The sequence below is a fragment of the Triplophysa dalaica genome, chromosome 16, assembly GCF_015846415.1.
Source record: "Triplophysa dalaica isolate WHDGS20190420 chromosome 16, ASM1584641v1, whole genome shotgun sequence".
Lineage (NCBI taxonomy): Eukaryota > Metazoa > Chordata > Actinopteri > Cypriniformes > Nemacheilidae > Triplophysa > Triplophysa dalaica.
Genome location: NC_079557.1, coordinates 698834 through 716655, shown reverse-complemented (window position 1 = coordinate 716655; position 17822 = coordinate 698834). Strand labels below are relative to the sequence as shown.

General features: G+C 39.6%; 1 protein-coding gene across 2 annotated transcripts; it reads right to left on the bottom strand.

The window, feature by feature from the left end:
- Positions 1-1415: 1415 nt before the first annotated feature.
- Positions 1416-3059, bottom strand: hs3st1 (heparan sulfate (glucosamine) 3-O-sulfotransferase 1). 2 transcript variants are annotated; one of them, XM_056768908.1, is made up of 2 exons: positions 2857-3059; positions 1416-2616 (listed from the first exon to the last, which is right to left on the bottom strand). In XM_056768908.1, exon 2 carries the CDS (start codon positions 2605-2607, stop codon positions 1762-1764), a length of 846 nt encoding a protein of 281 aa, XP_056624886.1. In that variant the 5' UTR covers positions 2608-2616; positions 2857-3059; the 3' UTR covers positions 1416-1761. The 2 variants fall into 2 exon arrangements, with proteins under 2 accessions (XP_056624886.1, XP_056624885.1); XM_056768907.1 differs by having other exon boundaries at positions 2893-3057.
- Positions 3060-17822: the final 14763 nt, after the last annotated feature.

Sequence of the window (17822 nt, the reverse complement as noted above, 5' to 3'; positions counted from 1 at the left end):
CTGAATCTAAGCAAACATGTGTGTATTTGAATAAACTAACATCAACACAGACAGACCAACACAACAGAAAACCTTACCACTGTTCACCTTATTATAAAGCGTGTATCATTGAGTTGGTTTTGTCATGTTTGCCCACATTTTGTTCATACTTGAAGACTGTGCACACGCACGCATGCACACACAAACACAGAGATAACACAGCACAAGAATGTACGGCTCTCATGTTACAGCTTTGCTCCGTGTTACACAATCACAGCCCACAAAACTTCACATCACTGACAGAACAAATGAGCCTTTGGAAAACTCAATCCAATTCCTTCTGTTTTTATTTGACATTCTGTGAAACATCACATTCTTCACTCTCACCACAGAAATATGTGCAGCATTTAAACCAAACACACGCACAGTTACAGTAAGTGAGGACCTCTCTTGTTTTCAATAGTTTCATCCTCACATACTGATATTCCCCCTCACACAAACAACTGGCTAAAGATTTACGCAGTGATGGATAAAGTACATTAACTTGAGTAAAATTACAAATATCTCGCAGAAAATTACTTTGGTGGAAGTAAAAGTAACCTTTAGGAATATGACTTCAGTAAAATCTTAAAGTTACTGATAAATATGTACTTTGGTATCAAACTAAATCGTCTTCAGTATTTCAAGTAAAGTTGAAGCAAAATATTTAAAAATGGTGCTTACATAGAAATTCACAACTTTGAAAAAGCTCTGTCTCAAGCGCAGTAGTTTAATCTGGAACAACACGTTGCCAAATTGCAAAACTGTCGAAATACAAGTTCAGATACCACATATTTATAACTTTACAACTTAATTCTTTATAAAAGGATCATTCCCTCCCACCCCCAATATTACACCTCTAAGAGAACAACTTTGAACAAAATCTGAACAAATCTGTCCGGCCTTTACTTCTTTCTTTCCTTGCATTTCCCTCACAGTTATAACCAGTCATTTGATCATTCATTGAAAAAGGAAAAAAAGCTGTTTATCTTTAAAAGAAGCAGCATATTTAAACCTTTTTATTAACCGCATCCAAATTCGCCTACTTATACTATGCACTTGAAGTATGTAGTGTTTTTGTTATTGAAAAGTATATAAATATTAGTGTGTAGCTGTATGGACGCAACGGGAAATAATTACGCGAAACGGAAGTGGCCGTTGTTGCCTAGACGACACTGTGATCATTAACAGCAACAAACATCAAATTACAGCTCTTCTTTGCATGCAAGTATTTTTTTATTTATTATTTGTATAATATAATGTGGAGTAAAAGTCTACTTAAGTATTTTTGCTTCGTTACATTACGACACTGGATTTACAGCAGATTTGAACCATTCAAACAGTGAGTGAAAGTTTAGAGTCCCGCACAGAGAGAGAGAAATCCACAGCCAACCAAATGATAACAAAAATACTTTATTAATATAAACTTCCTTCATTAAAAAAAATATTTGATATAAGAGAAAATATAAACTAGCATATACATTGAGGTTTGCGTAATGCTGAATGATTTAAAGACACATTTAATAAAGTAGCAGCAGTAAATTAAGCTTCATTAACGGACTTCATGAAGAACACGTGTCGGTGACTGTTTACTGTTTAGTATCGTCAATAATACTCTTATCCAAGAGAAAATAAATGTTTTTTTTCGTCATTTCGTATTGACATACACATCAAACCTTGCGTTTAGTTTCCAGTTATGTTCCTTCCCTTCAGCACTGTTTGGTTTTTGGAGGTTTTCGTCTCTCACTTCCAGTCAAAGGTTCGTCCCACCAGCTCAAAGAACATCCGGTTGGGTTCACGGAAGTACTCGTAGAGTTTCTGCAGGATCTCCGGAGACACCGGTGGATGTTTGCGGCCCTTCGACCCGTGCAGGCATCGGTCCCGCCCGCGCGCGCGCAGACAGTAAAACCCGCGCGTCGCGTTGAAGTAAAAGTTAGATGCGTTTATCTGCGGCTCGAGCTGTAGGAACTTCTCCACCTTCTTTACTTCCGCTAACGGGTCTTGAATCAGCGCGTCCCCGTCCACCAGGTGGATGCTGTCTACGGGGAACACGGCGAGCCAGCGTTCCAGATGCACGTGATACAGGCTGCGGTTCAAGGGCTTGTAGTTCGAGTTCAACTCACCGTCGCGCATGAGCAGAGTGTCGAGCGGCAGCGGGCGTTTGTGTTTCTCCAGCTGGTTGTGGAACACCTGCGTGTAATCGGACAGCAGACGAATCGTCGGGTCCCGCACGATCAACAGCAGTTTGACGTCCGGCTTCATGCGCAGGACGCGTTCGGGCGCTTTGACGCTGGTGAAGTAGGCGGGTGTCTTCTCCACCGTCAGCTGACCCGGCAGGGCGAGCGGCATCTGTGAACGGTACCAGTCCAGGCCGCGCTGGTAGTGACTGTCCCAGTCGAAGAAGTGAACTTCGTTCTGCGCGGCGACGACAGATCCGTGAAGTTTCAACATCTCGATCAGCGCGCGCGTCCCGCCCTTCCTCACCCCGATAACAATGATGTCGGGCAGCCGCTGCGCGCCGGTGACCCGCGGGCTGATGGCCGGTAAATAAATATAGAGAAACAGCAGCGCGAAGATCACAGCAGCCATCAAAACAACCTGACAGCAAACACACACACAATCATGTGTCATTACAATAAATAAATAAATACGTCCTCGCGTTTTACAAAGTTGACCAACTATATGCAAAAAGTTTTTCCAATGAATAAATTAACAAAGAAAATCAACATACGGATTAAACACTACATGAAAAGTCTCACGAATAGATCTTTTAGACAGAGGATTAATTACGATTATTGTTTGTTACATTAAAACATCTTGGGACATTTAAGGACTCACATGGTTCTCTCTCTTTGTGCGCGCGAGGAATCTCACCTGCTAATCGAACTCCAGAACGAGAAACTTCATCATGATGAGAAACAAACCATCCCGACCTCTGGTCAATACCACCAACACACACACAAACACTGGAGTGTCCGATCAGTGAAGTTTTCACGTGCCCACGGCTCTGAGTGTCCTGCGCGAGCCTGGCACACATAAACCCTGCCGCGCCCCGCTGTGACGTCACCGCACAACTCCTCCTATCTTGACGTCAAAACGGCCGCTATATGGTTATTTCTTTAGAACAATTGCGCTACTGGGATTTCTAGATGATAATTAATATATTGTTAATGCCGTACACAACACCTGTGAAGTTCTGATGAAGAGTGATTCATGAGACATCATCAGACCAGATGTAAAGGATCTCACATTAGCTGCTCCACTTAAATTAACATGATTAAAGCCACCGTGACGTCACACGAGGAATGAATGAAAAGCTTTATTTCGAACATGTACAAATAATACAATTTACAAGTAAACAAAAAATAACAAAACAAAATAATCTAAACATATACATAAACGTAAAGGAGTAGAAAGAAGTCCTACCCCCTTCTCCACTACTCAATTATGATCATCATATTATCTTTAATTCTGTCACCATAAACCTATATTAATAAATTAATTACAATTAGTTTTTATCCACGTACTACTCAAGATATCCAAAACCCACATAATCACAATTATATCCACTATAAGGATAAATAATGTCAAGAAACTTAACTAAACTAAACTAAGCAAACAGACACAGACTAGATAATAAGACAACAAAAAATAAATAAATAATTGGTGAGAACACTACTCAAAACCCTTCTTCCTCCCTGTTGGACACAGCATGATCACTAGACTTAATCTGTTCCACATCATCTCTCCTCACACAGAAATACAAAAACGTTTTAAAGTAGTAATGACACAAAGATGTTTGAAGGTACCTAAAATGATATCTCACTTCTATATTAGAAAACAATGTTTGAATTTTGCCAGAGAGTAGGTTGTGTTGTATTTTGCTTTATACATTATTTGTGAACCAAAATGAGCCCAAATTATTTCATTTTAATGACTTTGATTTAAAAAAAATAGTATGATCTCTACAATATAGAATGTGGAGTGATTTATAGATCAGAACTTATTCTACTCTACTATAGTCTACTCTATTCTATTCTACTCTACTATAGTCTACTCTACTCTACTCTACTTTATTCTACTCTACTCTACTCTACTTTATTCTACTCTACTCTACTCTACTTTATTCTACTCTACTATAGTCTACTCTACTCTACTCTACTCTACTTTATTCTACTCTACTCTACTCTACTCTACTCTACTCTACTTTATTCTATTCTACTCTACTCTACTCTACTCTACTTTATTCTACTCTACTCTACTCTACTCTACTCTACTCTACCCTACTCTACTTTATTCTATTCTACTCTACTCTACTCTACTCTACTTTATTCTACTCTACTCTACTCTACCCTACTCTACTTTATTCTACTCTACTCTACTCTACTTTATTCTACTCTACTATAGTCTACTCTACTCTACTCTACTTTATTCTACTCTACTCTACTCTACTCTACTCTACTCTACTCTACCCTACTCTACTTTATTCTACCCTACTCTACTCTACTCTACTCTACCCTACTCTACTTTATTCTTCTACTCTACTCTACTCTACTTTATTCTACTCTACTATAGTCTACTCTACTCTACTCTACTTTATTCTACTCTACTCTACTCTACTCTACTCTACCCTACTCTACTTTATTCTACTCTACTCTACTCTACTCTACTCTACTCTACTCTACTCTACTCTACTTTATTCTACTCTACTCTACTCTACTCTACTCTACTCTACTCTACTCTACTCTACTCTACTTTATTCTATTCTACTCTACTCTACTCTACTCTACTTTATTCTACTCTACTCTACTCTACTCTACTCTACTCTACTCTACTCTACTCTACTCTACTCTACTCTACTCTACTTTACTTTATTCTACTCTACTCTACTCTACTCTACTCTACCCTACTCTATTACATCTAATGTTGTGCCAATCGGATTTGAACATTTCAAACATGGAAAGCTTGGAGCAGATGCAGGAAGAGAAGTTTCCGTCCAAGATAAACATTCATATATACACAGAATAAATGAGAAGCAGACACATCGGTTCAGATGAGTGATGGCTCTGGACTGTGCCAGGGTGGAGCGGATGGGCTGATATCACATCCACACACATCATAAAACTCCTTTAGTGTGTAGCTGTGAGAAGTGAAGTGTGTGTCATGTGTTTGTGTGTAAGAGAAAATTAGTAAAATACCAGCGGCGTGTTGAGACAAAATCAACCAACCGTATAGAAACATCTGAAAGATGCTGAAGAAATGTGTCCGTCTGTTACCTTTAAAGTAGTGCTGTCAAACGATTAATCACGATTTTGTACATACTGTATGTCTGTGTACTGTGCATATTTATATATTTTTTATAAAAACATACGCATTTATTTAATAAAAAATAAAATATTCATATTAATAAACATTTACATATCATTAAAATGATTGGCAAATATGAATAAATGTTAATATTTTATAAAATGAACTGAACATGTTTGTGTACATGTATGTGTTTATTAATGCAAAATGAATATGCACCGTACTCAGACATACATTATGTAAACACAGACTTTTATTCTAGATGCGATGAATCGTTTAACAGCCCTACTTTAAAGCTCAAGTCAACATGGAATTTCAAACAACTACACTTCTGATGACTCTACATGACAGATTGTAATAATAAACGTCTGATTTGAAGATTTCTATTTGAAAAACATCAGAATTTCTATTGGTTCGTTGTGAGAGCAGTGATTCTCGAGGAAACACAGCAGATGAGTAGAAGTCAGCGCACCTATACCCATAATCCACTGGGTTCTGTCTTTAACTCATTCCATTATATTTTCTGCTATTGCAATGGTTCTGTGTGATGGAGCTCGCGGGTGTAATGCGGCACGACATTGAGACACAGTTAAACAGCTCAATAAATCACACCATTACACAGAAGACCATCAGGAGCACTCGTCTTCACATCACCAGGTGTCATAAACTTGAATGGTTCAGCAACATAAGTTATCACGACTCACCGCAGCGGGAATGACGGACGGATTCCAGACATTCCATAAGAGACTCTGTGATTAGTTAGATGTTGGTAAGAAAGTGTTTCATGAATCACCGAACGTTAACGTGAGATCAAGTTGAATATTGGCAAAGGATGATCATGTTGAAGTGAATAAAAGTCAATGTCTGTTGCATTGTGTCGTGCTAAAGAAAAACTTTGTCGATGTGTTTCTCGTGAACGGTCGTGTGCTGATCGTCATGGCGACGGCGTTTCAAACACACAGAACCTGAGCTCTCTCTGCTGCTGGTTCCAGTGTTCACACCCCACAAGAACAACAAGTTGATATAATGCAGATCTGAGATCAGTCGGGTGGTTCTGTCTTCAGCAGAAGTCTGGACAGAATCAGTGCTGCTGCTCCGCAAGCAAAAATGTTTGAGTCGTGATGTAACTGCATGTGTGTGAGCGTGTGTGATGAAGTGACATCACAAGGAAAATTCTGCTAAAGCTTGTTAAAGACTAACAGAAGACATGATTCTTGTGAATAGAGGACAAAAACATCTACATTCACGCATTTGGGCCTTTTTGTATTAGTTTAATACATTTTTTGTGTGTTTTACATGTGAATTGAGTCCATGACTTTTGTGTCGTTCTCCTAATTGAGCTACAGGAGCATCACTGGGGCTTATCTGAAGAACAAATGAGCAGCATCATACACACCAGGCCCGACTCCACGGGGGACCAGGGTGGGCTTTGGCCACCCCATCAGAAGCTTTGCCCACCCTGCCTCCACCCAGAGCTGTTGAGAAAGAGGATCTGTGAACCGCCACTGCTGTGAAAAGACTGTTCCTTTGCAGTGAACGGAGATAGCACGACTCTCTCTCTCTCAGCGACTCTGCGTCCACCCTGCCCACACCCCACACAAGATGAATGCTTATTTCGAGTCAGCTCCAAACGTTTTTCTTTTCTGTTTCCTCTTTATGGCGAGACAGTCTTAGCTCATTCACTTTGATACATATATTTAGGTACTCTCCTCGGCCTCCACCCACCTGGAAAATCACATGGCCCACCTTTCCTCTCATATCTGGAGCCGGGCCTGATACACACACATGTATACAGACCGATCGCTCGGGTCCCGTGTGTTTTGTTCTTGAGGGATGAAGCAGTCAAACATTTTACCTGACCTCACACCAAACACTTTGAATAACCTGAATGATGTTATTTTGTTCATATGTGTGTGTGTTTCATTAAGCACACTTGAAATATCATGATCTTAAAGTCCTTGATCTGAACAATGAGGTCACACACACAAACACACACACACACACACACACACACACACACACCAACAGTCAGGTTAAACCACACACATGCTGTGAGATTCACAACCTTTATAGAAGACACACACACACACACACCAACAGTCAGGTTAAACCACACACACGCTGTGAGATTCACAACCTTTATAGAAGACACACACACATACACAGAATTTTCTTCACACTGCAGTATGCATTGCATGTTAAACTGATTTGTTCCCAAACCCCACCGCTCCCTCTCATCTCAAACCTCGTCAAAATCAAATGCAACGGACATAAAAAGATACAGTCATTATATTTACAGTATATGAGATAATATCAGAATCAAAGAACATAGATAAAGACAGACGTAAATAAACAAAAGAGATAGACAAGAGAGAGAAGAAGTGGCAGATGATTTCTTTCAGGTCCGTTTTTTGTATAAATCACATCTGACTGCTTCTCTTCTATCAAATTTCATTACACACACCAAACACCTTACATCATACACTTATTAGATATATATATAAACAACACGTGTGTGGACAGTCCTACAAAACTGTCTCTCTCTCTCTCTCTCTCTCTCTCTCTCTTAAAGGCAGGGTGGGTGATCCTGTCCGGAAACATTTATTGTCATGTTGGTTTAAAATCTCTTTACATCCTGTTCAAAACATTCTGTCCGAACGCTGTGATTGGGCATGTGTACATTTTCAGCCACCGTATCTTGCATCCCTCTGCGCACCGTGTTCACGCAGACGTCATACATCATCAGTGCGCTCAGGCTGCTGTGTCAATGTAGATAGAATCACGGACAATCACCAAAAATCTAACTTTCATGCGGAACGGACTACAAAACGAAAGTCTGTTTTTGAAAAAGCAGTGAGGAAATAACATCCGGATCATGAAAGAGGAAAAACAGGAATTAACATGAGTTCATCTTTTACACGATGGAGACAGCTGCTGCAGGCAAAGGGTCTGAAAGACGATACTGTGGTTGCTCTATTTCTTTTGGACAGGTATGTACATGCTTCCAGAAGAATCTAATGGATTTAGTTTGTAGTCCGTTACGTGGATTTACGAAATACATTAATGCGTTTGAAGGAGGCGTGGCTTTGGATGGTGAATCTCATGGAGGGCCGGATTATAATCTCAGTGCTAGCAGGCCGTGTTGCCAGATTGACTGGAGAATATCCAGCCCACAGGCTCAATAAAACCCGCCAAATCCAACAAAAACCAGCCCAAAATTTAACTGCCAAAATAATGTAATTGAAATGTATTGCAATGTCTATAAACGGTGATAATGAGCATTTATCTCCTTAAAACGAACTGACAAGATGAAAAAATATAATTTAACCAGGAAAACAGGTCAAACATAATTAAGTATTTACATTTAGTCATATAGCAGACGCTCTTATCCAAAGCGACTTACAAGTTGGGTAAACAATGGAAGCAATTGGGTCAAACATAAGGACAACAAAAAGCATAAGAGCAATAAAATCATGTCTCACAAAGCCTACTACAGTGTACATAGCCAAGTTTAGTTTATCTAAGCTTAAATAAGCATGCATATTTTTTTTTCTCGATATTGTAGAATATGACTTATATGTCCAGAAACCACTTCAAAGTGACCAATGACTTTAACCCTCAAAAAGACATTTTGTTCAAAAAGTGCCCACTTTAATTAATCGGATTCAGAAAGCTGGATAGGCATTTTCCACTCGTTCATGTACTTCATTCACACATCACGGCAGCCCAAAATGTGCAATTCATTGATACACACAACAGAACAAAATAAAAATAAAAAAAATAATGTACTGGCCTTTGAAAGTTGGCTTAACATCTGACAGAACTACAGTACGTCTTTCGGGAAGTTTATAGTGCAGAACATATAATGCAAAATTTCGTAAGTCTGTCAAGAACGAGTATGATGAACAGAAGTTACATAAGTAGAATCCCATATTCAGTTTGATTTTTATTCAATCATTCAACTGCTGTGAATTCAGTTATAGTTATATTTACAAAGTCTTTGAGGCGTCTGTCACCACATGTGTAATCCACGTTGTGAAATTGGAGTTCCTCTCCCTACCTTGCAACATATATTTGGGCCACTTTGGCATTGCGATCGCTTCAAAATACTAAATCTGGTCCTTTATCGAGCCAAAACCCCATCACTCATGAGCCATCACATGATTTCAACTGTAGATTGATTGACAGACAGTGTTGGAGTCAAATAAAAGCCTCCAGGAGATCTTCTGTGCATTCAGCATCTGAATAAGAAGCACATGTTCTGTGCGTGTTTTCATGAATGTCTTTCCAAAGATTCAACATCTGGTTCTAGATATTTTAGTTGTGCAGTGTGTTTCTAACAGTGAAAAACTGAAGAGTTTTTATAGACTTCGATGAGATTATCTAACAAAAAACGTCTGTGTTTGTGTGTAACATCTTTACATTCTCTAACAAACCAAATAAACACTTTGTTTATTTGTGTGTGTGTGTGTGTGAGAGAGTAACATTTTTCATTTTTCTCCCTCATTAATGTTCACATCAGGTCGAGCAGAAACAGTGTTAGTTTAAGGAAATAAAGGCACACAGAGGTGAATAGCTGATAAACTTTCTCCGCTTATCTCTCTCACTGCAACTTCTGTTCACTTGCTCATAATTTATGAACAGGAAGTACACAAATACACGCACACACAGGCACACACACAGGCACACGCACGCACACACACACACACACACACACGCACACACGCATGCACACACACACACACACGCGCACACACACACAGGATCTCCCGGCGCCAGGCTGACTCCACTGGCACACACTCCACCACATTCCACCCACTAAACTCAAACAAACATCTACATTAACTCTCAAATTCAATATTATAAATGCTTATAAAGTGTTGATATATTATACTGAATACTACTTTTAACATGTTGATGCAGAACAAAACTGCACTCAGACTTTATTCAATTATTCGTTCACTTAGGCTGTGATTACACAATTTGCAATGTTTACAGTCAGAAACTACACTTTACTTACATATTTTGCTCATATACCAAACATACAAGTACACGTTCATGCACAATTTCCACTGGTTACAGTAAGCAGTTCCACTAGCATAAATAAATATTTACCAAAAAAACTATAAAATAAAGCAATAAAAAAATGGAAAATGAATATAGAAAAATAAATGTAGGCCTAAATTAAATTAAAACGTATTCAGATCAGAGCATTTAAATATCATTTCTTTTTTTATTTTATTTCAGGTTTTAGATATTTTTAGGTCCTTCATATAAATTTTACCAAGTAACAACCGGTCTTTTGCCTTAAGTTTTAGTTCACAGTTACTCTGTGAGTTTCCAGGCTGTGGCGCCCTCTGTTGTTCACACTGAGCACCTACAACTCAACAGTGTTTCTCAGGCCAGTTCTACCAAACGAACATTACAAACGACACATTTGGCGTTTTGAACAACGTTTACTGGCTGAGTGAAGTTTATAACAGGAATTGACCGATCAGCGTTTATATCGTTTTCCACAGAGACGCGCCTGCGCACTAGCGTTCATCATGGGTCACACGATGAGCTGCTGCCACCTGCTGGATCACACGTGACAGCGGCTGAACACATCTGACAACTATAACAGACACCCACCAGTGTGTTTGTTTTATATTCATATTTTAATGACTCTAAATGAAACATTGTTCAGTAGCCAATATACATTTATAATATAAAAAATCTTACAATAATATTTTGCTTTATTATATATTTAGTAGTTTTCATTATATTCTGTTGTTCAATAAGGTTCCTGCAGTGTTAAAATTACTGCCTTTAATTTTTAAGTTCAGACAAATTGGCTTAATGAGTCATTTAATCACTTTCTTCAACTCATCAAAATAATTATGAAATGTCAACGTAATTTCTATGTTTAAAGCATTTAGAGCAGAAAAAAATCTTGTGTGGAAATAAAAAAAAGGAAAAGTTGACATGAACATGAACCTCACAACTGCAGCTCAAAGGTGACAGCATCATGTGACCTCTGACCTCTAAGCCTTTAGAGAATTTAAAGAGAAACACAATGAACAAGTGACAGTCAACTGAGAATAACTCTACAGCTGCCTGAAGAAAAAACATCACATTTAGTGGCACTGATGATCCTCACCATCAAACCAATCTCTCTCTCTCTCTCTCTCTCTCTCTCTCTCTCTCCCTCTCTCTCCCTCTGTCTCTCTCACTCAATCTCATTCTCTGTCTGAGTGCATGCTGGGAGCGAGTGGAAGGAGCCGTTTGGTGTGAGTAAGAGTATATCGCTGTGATTTGTAGATGCATGCAAGTCTAGTATGCAGTTTACTATTTGATGCAAGATTAAAAGCAACCATAAAAATGTGCTGAAGGCTGTCTTTTACAGTCTCAATGTATTTTTATTGTGGCAAATATATATATTTGACAAAAAAAATATTCTCTTTACAAAATTATTATTAATGAAAGATTTAAAAAAAGTAAAATGAATAAACTTAAAAATTAATATCATCCTCTCAAAACAATGAAAACGGCAGATTTTTTTACTAAGCTGCACATATATGCCAACAAGAAAATAAAGTGGACATGTTAAATGGAATTTCCACACCAGGGTTATTATAGTGCTAAACGTCCTCCCTGCACTGATTAAATGGTGATTAAATGGTGATTAAATGTAGGCTAACACTAGTCTGTTGTTAGTTTATTTCACTATGGACATTAAGACAACAGTTTAATACCCCTCACAGACTATAGGCCAGTGGTTCTCAACTCTGGCCCCAGAGATCCATTTTCCTTCAGAGTTTATCCCCAACTCTGATATTAAACACCTGAACAAGCCAATCAGCGTCTTTACAATAGATGCGTTCAACTTAATGCGGCGCTGCGCAAATCTGTCATCATATGACATTTAAGTACCGCAAAAGAGATTCAAGTGCAGATTGTTCGGTACGCATTTGAATCGCTCTCGCGGTACTTTAATGCGATATAACAAACAATCTGCGCAGCCCAACATTAGGTTGAACGCGTCTGTTCCTGAAGTCACTGATTAAACTCTTCAGGTGTTTAATCAGAGTTGGTGCTAAACTCGACAGGAAAGTGGATCTCGTGCACCAGAGTTGAGAACCACGGCTATAGGCTACACACCTTTCTTGGTTAAAAAACTGGGTTACAGTTTGACACCCTTTCCTTTGTCTTTCCATTCTTTTATTGAAAACCAGATTTTGATTTGACGTTACTAGGCAACATTGTGGTGACTGTAGTTCTGACGCATTTACTGACTGCAGCTAAACACCGTCGCTAAAACAGGACCAAACCATTTCATGCAGATACAGGGGGGTAGTCGGTCAATATGGATGTTTAATTTTTGGTCAATGGGGATTTTTTTAAAACAAATCGCACAGAGCACAGAGCACCTTTAAACACCCTTATTGGAAATTTAATTGTAGGTTATTGCAAGACCACATCTTTGTGCACTCTTTCACGTTTTCTGGGAGTTCTGGAGAGAGAGAAAAACGCAATATAAGTCTCTGAGCCAGTGGTGGGACATTGGCAAAGTCCAAATTAAACTGTTTTGTCAGAGATATTCTGCATACAACAAAAGTATCCTCGACGAGAAGATGACCCAAATTGAACAAGAAATCCTTTAACTCAACTTTGAAGGGGACCGTGTTGTCCTGTCAGTGTTGTGTTGTGTTGTGCTGGTTGTTCTTTGGTCGTGGCAGGACTTGACATATCTTGCAGCAGGTTTGAGCTTCTTGACTTTTCTCCCAGTATGTATGAGATCTTGTCCTTTTGTTGAAACTGGTCAAAGTCTTTGTGTAAGTTTGTAAACTGGGGGAAGAATGTTTCTCTGATGTGTGTGTAGTTGGGACAGGAGAGGAGAAAGTGCAGCTCTGTTTCCACTTGATTGTGTGTGCAGTGTGGACACAGTCGCTCTTCTCTCGGTGTCCATGTGTGTCTGTGTCTGCCCGTCTCTACAGTGAGCTGGTGATCACTGAGTCTGTACATGCTCAACACTTTTCTTAGTTTAGGGTCTGATACGCTTGTGAGGTATTCTGACACTTTATATTCTCTCTTTAGTGACAGATAGCATTCCACTTTACTTTGCTGAGCTGTTGCTTCTGTCCAGTGTTGGAGATATTTCTCTTTTTGTCTTTTCATCATTTGGTTTAGTCTGGCTGGGGTTTGGGGTTGACTTGGGCATGTTTGGGGTTGTAGAGTTAGTTGTGAGATCAGTTGGATGAAGGGGTTTCTCTCTGGGCTCAGCTCTTGATGACTTAAGGCTTTGTGATGGAGTGTGTCTGTGTCGCTGTTCTTAAGGTGTGTGTAGAATTTTAAAGCTCTTTTTTGTATTTTAATGATTAGAGGATACAGTCCTAATTCTGCTCTGCAGGCGTTGTTTGGAGTTTTTCTCTGTACCCGTAGAATGTTTTTACACATTTCTGTTTGCAGAATCTCTATTGGGTGTTTGTCCCATCTGCTGAACTCTTGGTGGGCGAGAGGACCCCAAACCTCACTTCCATACAGCGCGATTGGTTCTATAATTGATTGTATTATTTTCAACCAGATTACGGTTGGGATGTCAATTTTGATATTCTTTTTTATGGCGTAAAAGGCTCTTCGTGCCTTGTCTCTCAGGTCGTTCACAGCCTTGTTTAAGTTTCCGGTGTTACTAATGTTTATACCAAGATATGTGTAGTTCTTGGTGTGTTCTAGGGGCACGTTGTTTAGTTTGAAACGGTGATGTTGATTTTGGCTACTGGGCTTTTTTTGGAATATCATGACTCGAGTCTTCTTAAGGTTAACCGATAGGGCCCATGTTTGGCAGAAAGTGTGCAGGGTGTCCAGATGTTGCTGTAGACCCTCTTTTGTGGGTGACAGCAGCACCAGATCGTCTGCAAACAGGAGACATTTCACTTCGGTGTCTTGTAAGGTCGGGCCGGGTGCTGGTGACTGTTCTAGAGCTCCAGCTAATTCATTCATGTAAATGTTAAATAGTGTAGGACTTAGACTACAGCCCTGTCTCACTCCACGACTCTGGGAGAGAAAGTCTGTGTGCTTGTTGCCAATTTTAACTGCAAATGTGTTATTGGTGTACATTGATTTGATGATGTCGTAGGTTTTTCCTCCGATGCCGCATTGAATCAACTGAAGAAAAAGTCCCTCATGCCAGATTGAGTCAAAAGCTTTTTTGAAGTCAACAAAGCATGAGTAGAGCTTTCTTTTATTTTGGTTTGTTTCTTTGTCAATTAAGGTACGAAGAGTGTATATATGATCGGATGTGCGGTATTTGGGTTGGAAACCAATTTGGCATTTTCTCAGGATGTTTTGGTTGTTTAGATATTGGAGAAGTCTGCTGTTAAGAATGTTACAGAGGAGTTTACCTAGATTACTGTTTACACATATTCCGCGGTAATTATTAGGGTCGAATTTGTCTCCACTTTTATGGATTGGAGTTATGAGACCTTGGTTCCAGATTGTGGGAAATATACCTGTACTAAAGATGATATTAAACAGTTTGAGGATGGCGAGTGTAAGTTTTTGGTCTGCGTGTTTAATCATCTCGTTTAGGATACCGTCGATACCACTTGCTTTTTGGGATTTAAGTTTTGGTATATTTTGGCCTAGCTCAGCGAGTGTAATTGGATAGTCTAAAGGGTTTTGGTAATCTTTAATTGTTGACTCCAGAGTGCATAGTTTGTTGTGTAGGTTAGTTTGTTCATGGTTCTTGTTTATTTTACTAAAGAGGTTTGAGAAGTGCTTTATCCATACGTCTCCGTTCTGAATGGGAAGATCTTCATGGTGGGGTTTGTTAAGTGTGTTCCAATGTTCCCAGAAGCGATTTGTTTCTAGAGATTGTTCAATTGCTTTTATCTGGTTTTGTGTATCTTGTTTCTTTTTCTTCCTTAGTGTTTCCTTATATTGTTTAACTTTTTCATGGTAGAGTTGGCGTGTGTTTACATTGTCAGCATCTCTGTGTTTCTGATTTGATAGAATTCTTACTTCTTTTCTAAGTTTTTTACACTCCTTATCAAACCATTTCTCATTTACAGGCTTTTTGTTTGGTTTTGTGTTAGTGGGTTTTAGGTCAGATAGCGTTGCAGATATTGTAAAAATTTGGTTAATCCTGTCTACTGCTAAATTTACACCTTCATAATTGTGTGGAAATGGGGTATCGAGGAATTTATTCAGTAGGATTTGAATTTTTGGTTCACGAGTTATGCTTTTGTATGTATCTTCGCAATTTTGTTTCCACCTGAAAGTTTGTTTTAGGGTATGGAGGTGAGTTTGTTTTGATGCGTCTGTGTTAGGTTTGGATCTATTGAGGTAGAGAGTGATTTTACTGTGATCTGACAATGGTGATGGTGGGCTGACTGTGAACGCTCTGAGGGAGTTAGGATTCAGATCCGTGATGAAATAGTCTACCGTACTGTTACCCAGCTTAGAACTATAGGTGTACCTACCGTATGAATCTCCTCGTAGTCGTCCATTGACCATGTACAGACCCAGTGTGCGACAAAGATGGAGAAGTCTTAATCCATTTTTGTTTGTTGTTTTATCGTAGTTCAGTCTTTGTGTATGTGTAGGTATGGAAAGGACATCTCCTCCTGGAATGTGTTTGTCTCCCTTGGAGTGAACTGAGTCTGACTCTTCGCCTGTCCTGGCATTTAGGTCACCGCAGATCAGAACATTGCCCTGTGACTGAAAGTAGTTGATCTCCTCTTCCAGGATCGTGAAACTGTCCTCATTGAAGTAGGGTGACTCTGCTGGAGGGATGTAGGTTGCACACAGGAAGATATTCTTATCTGTTGAAGTGATGGTCTTGTTGATTTCTATCCATGTGTAAAACTGGCCAGTTTTAATCATTTTTGTTGAGTTAGCGTATTCAGATTTATACCATATCAGCATTCCGCCTGAGTCTCTTCCCTGGGTGACACCAGGCAGTTTGACGGATGGAATGATGAATTCTCTGTAGTTTGTAGGGCGACCAGTGGGTCCGTCTCCTCTACTCCATGTCTCCTGTAGGATGAGGATGTCTGAGTTTTTTGTTTCAGAGCTGAAGTCTATGTTTTTGCTTTTCAGTCCAAAAGCAGATGACCTCAGGCCTTGAATATTCCAACATGATATTGTAAATGATTTGTTATCCATAAGTTATTAATTTGTTTAGTGCGGATTTTGTCTTAGTACAGTAGGTGTGAGCAGATAAGGTTCAGCATCTGATGGATGTCTTTTAGCTGTCTCTCTCTCTGTCTCTCTCCCTCTGTCTCTCTCTGTCTCTCTCTCTGTCTCTCTCCCTCTGTCTCTCTCTCTCTCTCTGTTTTCTTACTGAAACGACCACACAGAATCTGACAGTATAAATCCATCAGCAGGATGTTTCACAGTGAGCAGAGATCAGCGCTTCAGTCATTCCTCTGCTGTACGCTCATATTTGCTCCTGGAAGAGTGAGTGAGGTAATGTGTGTAAGAGGAACCCATCTGTAACACACACACACACACGAGCATGTGTGTGTTTCAGAGAGTAACAGTGTTGATGTTCACGTGTGTAACAGAGAGTTTGTTTTGCTGCCCCAGGGCTGTTAGTGAGAGAGCTCCACTGACACGCTACATTGAACTTTATGATTCTCCTCCATTGTGCAGAGAGACGCTAGGACTTTATTACTGTGTGTGTGTGTGGGCTGTGTGAAGAACACACATATGGATCTCATCACTTACTCTCCGTTTATCAACTTCTGTCTGTCTGAGCTCACTGAACACACGTTTCATTCACATATCTTCATCATCAATGCAGAATTCAATGGACACGCTTTTAACTTTATTTTCAGCCACATACACAAATCGCACACAGCTCCTGCACTCAAACAAGTGTGTAAACATACTTCTATCTGTCTAATGTCAACACAAGTACATGTCACAAATTCTCAGTGTGAAAACAGATGATTTCATCAGTTTCCATGATGATTGTCAGTCCGTTCCAAATGGGATCTATCGCCCTCTGAAGGGCCCTTCGGAGTGAAAACAATCATGGCCGCCATATTGAAGGGTTGTTTCAAACTGAAGTGCTAATAACTGTCCACTTCCAAGGGCTCTTCAGAATGAAGGATTTAGAACAACAATTGATGGACACTTGGGATTCTTTGCGATCTCTCGGCATCTTCAGAAAGAACAAGATGAAGTCTCTGGACTCGGCTGTAATGACATCGGTCAGGAGCTTGAGTTATAAGGATTCTGGATTCTATTGTGTTTTTTCCATTCCATTTTCTACCGCTTATCCGAACTACCTCGGGTCACGGGGAGCCTGCGCCTATCTCAGGAGTCATCGGGCATCAAGGCAGGATACACCCTGGATGGTGTGTCTATTGTGTTTTCATTCATTATTATAACTGCTTATGGTCAGGACACACTCTCTCTTATAAAGACAATCAAACTCTCTGTAAACTTTGTGTTCTTTCATGAGGTTCTGGAGAACTGAAGAATTCAGTAATGTGTCAAATCATCACTAG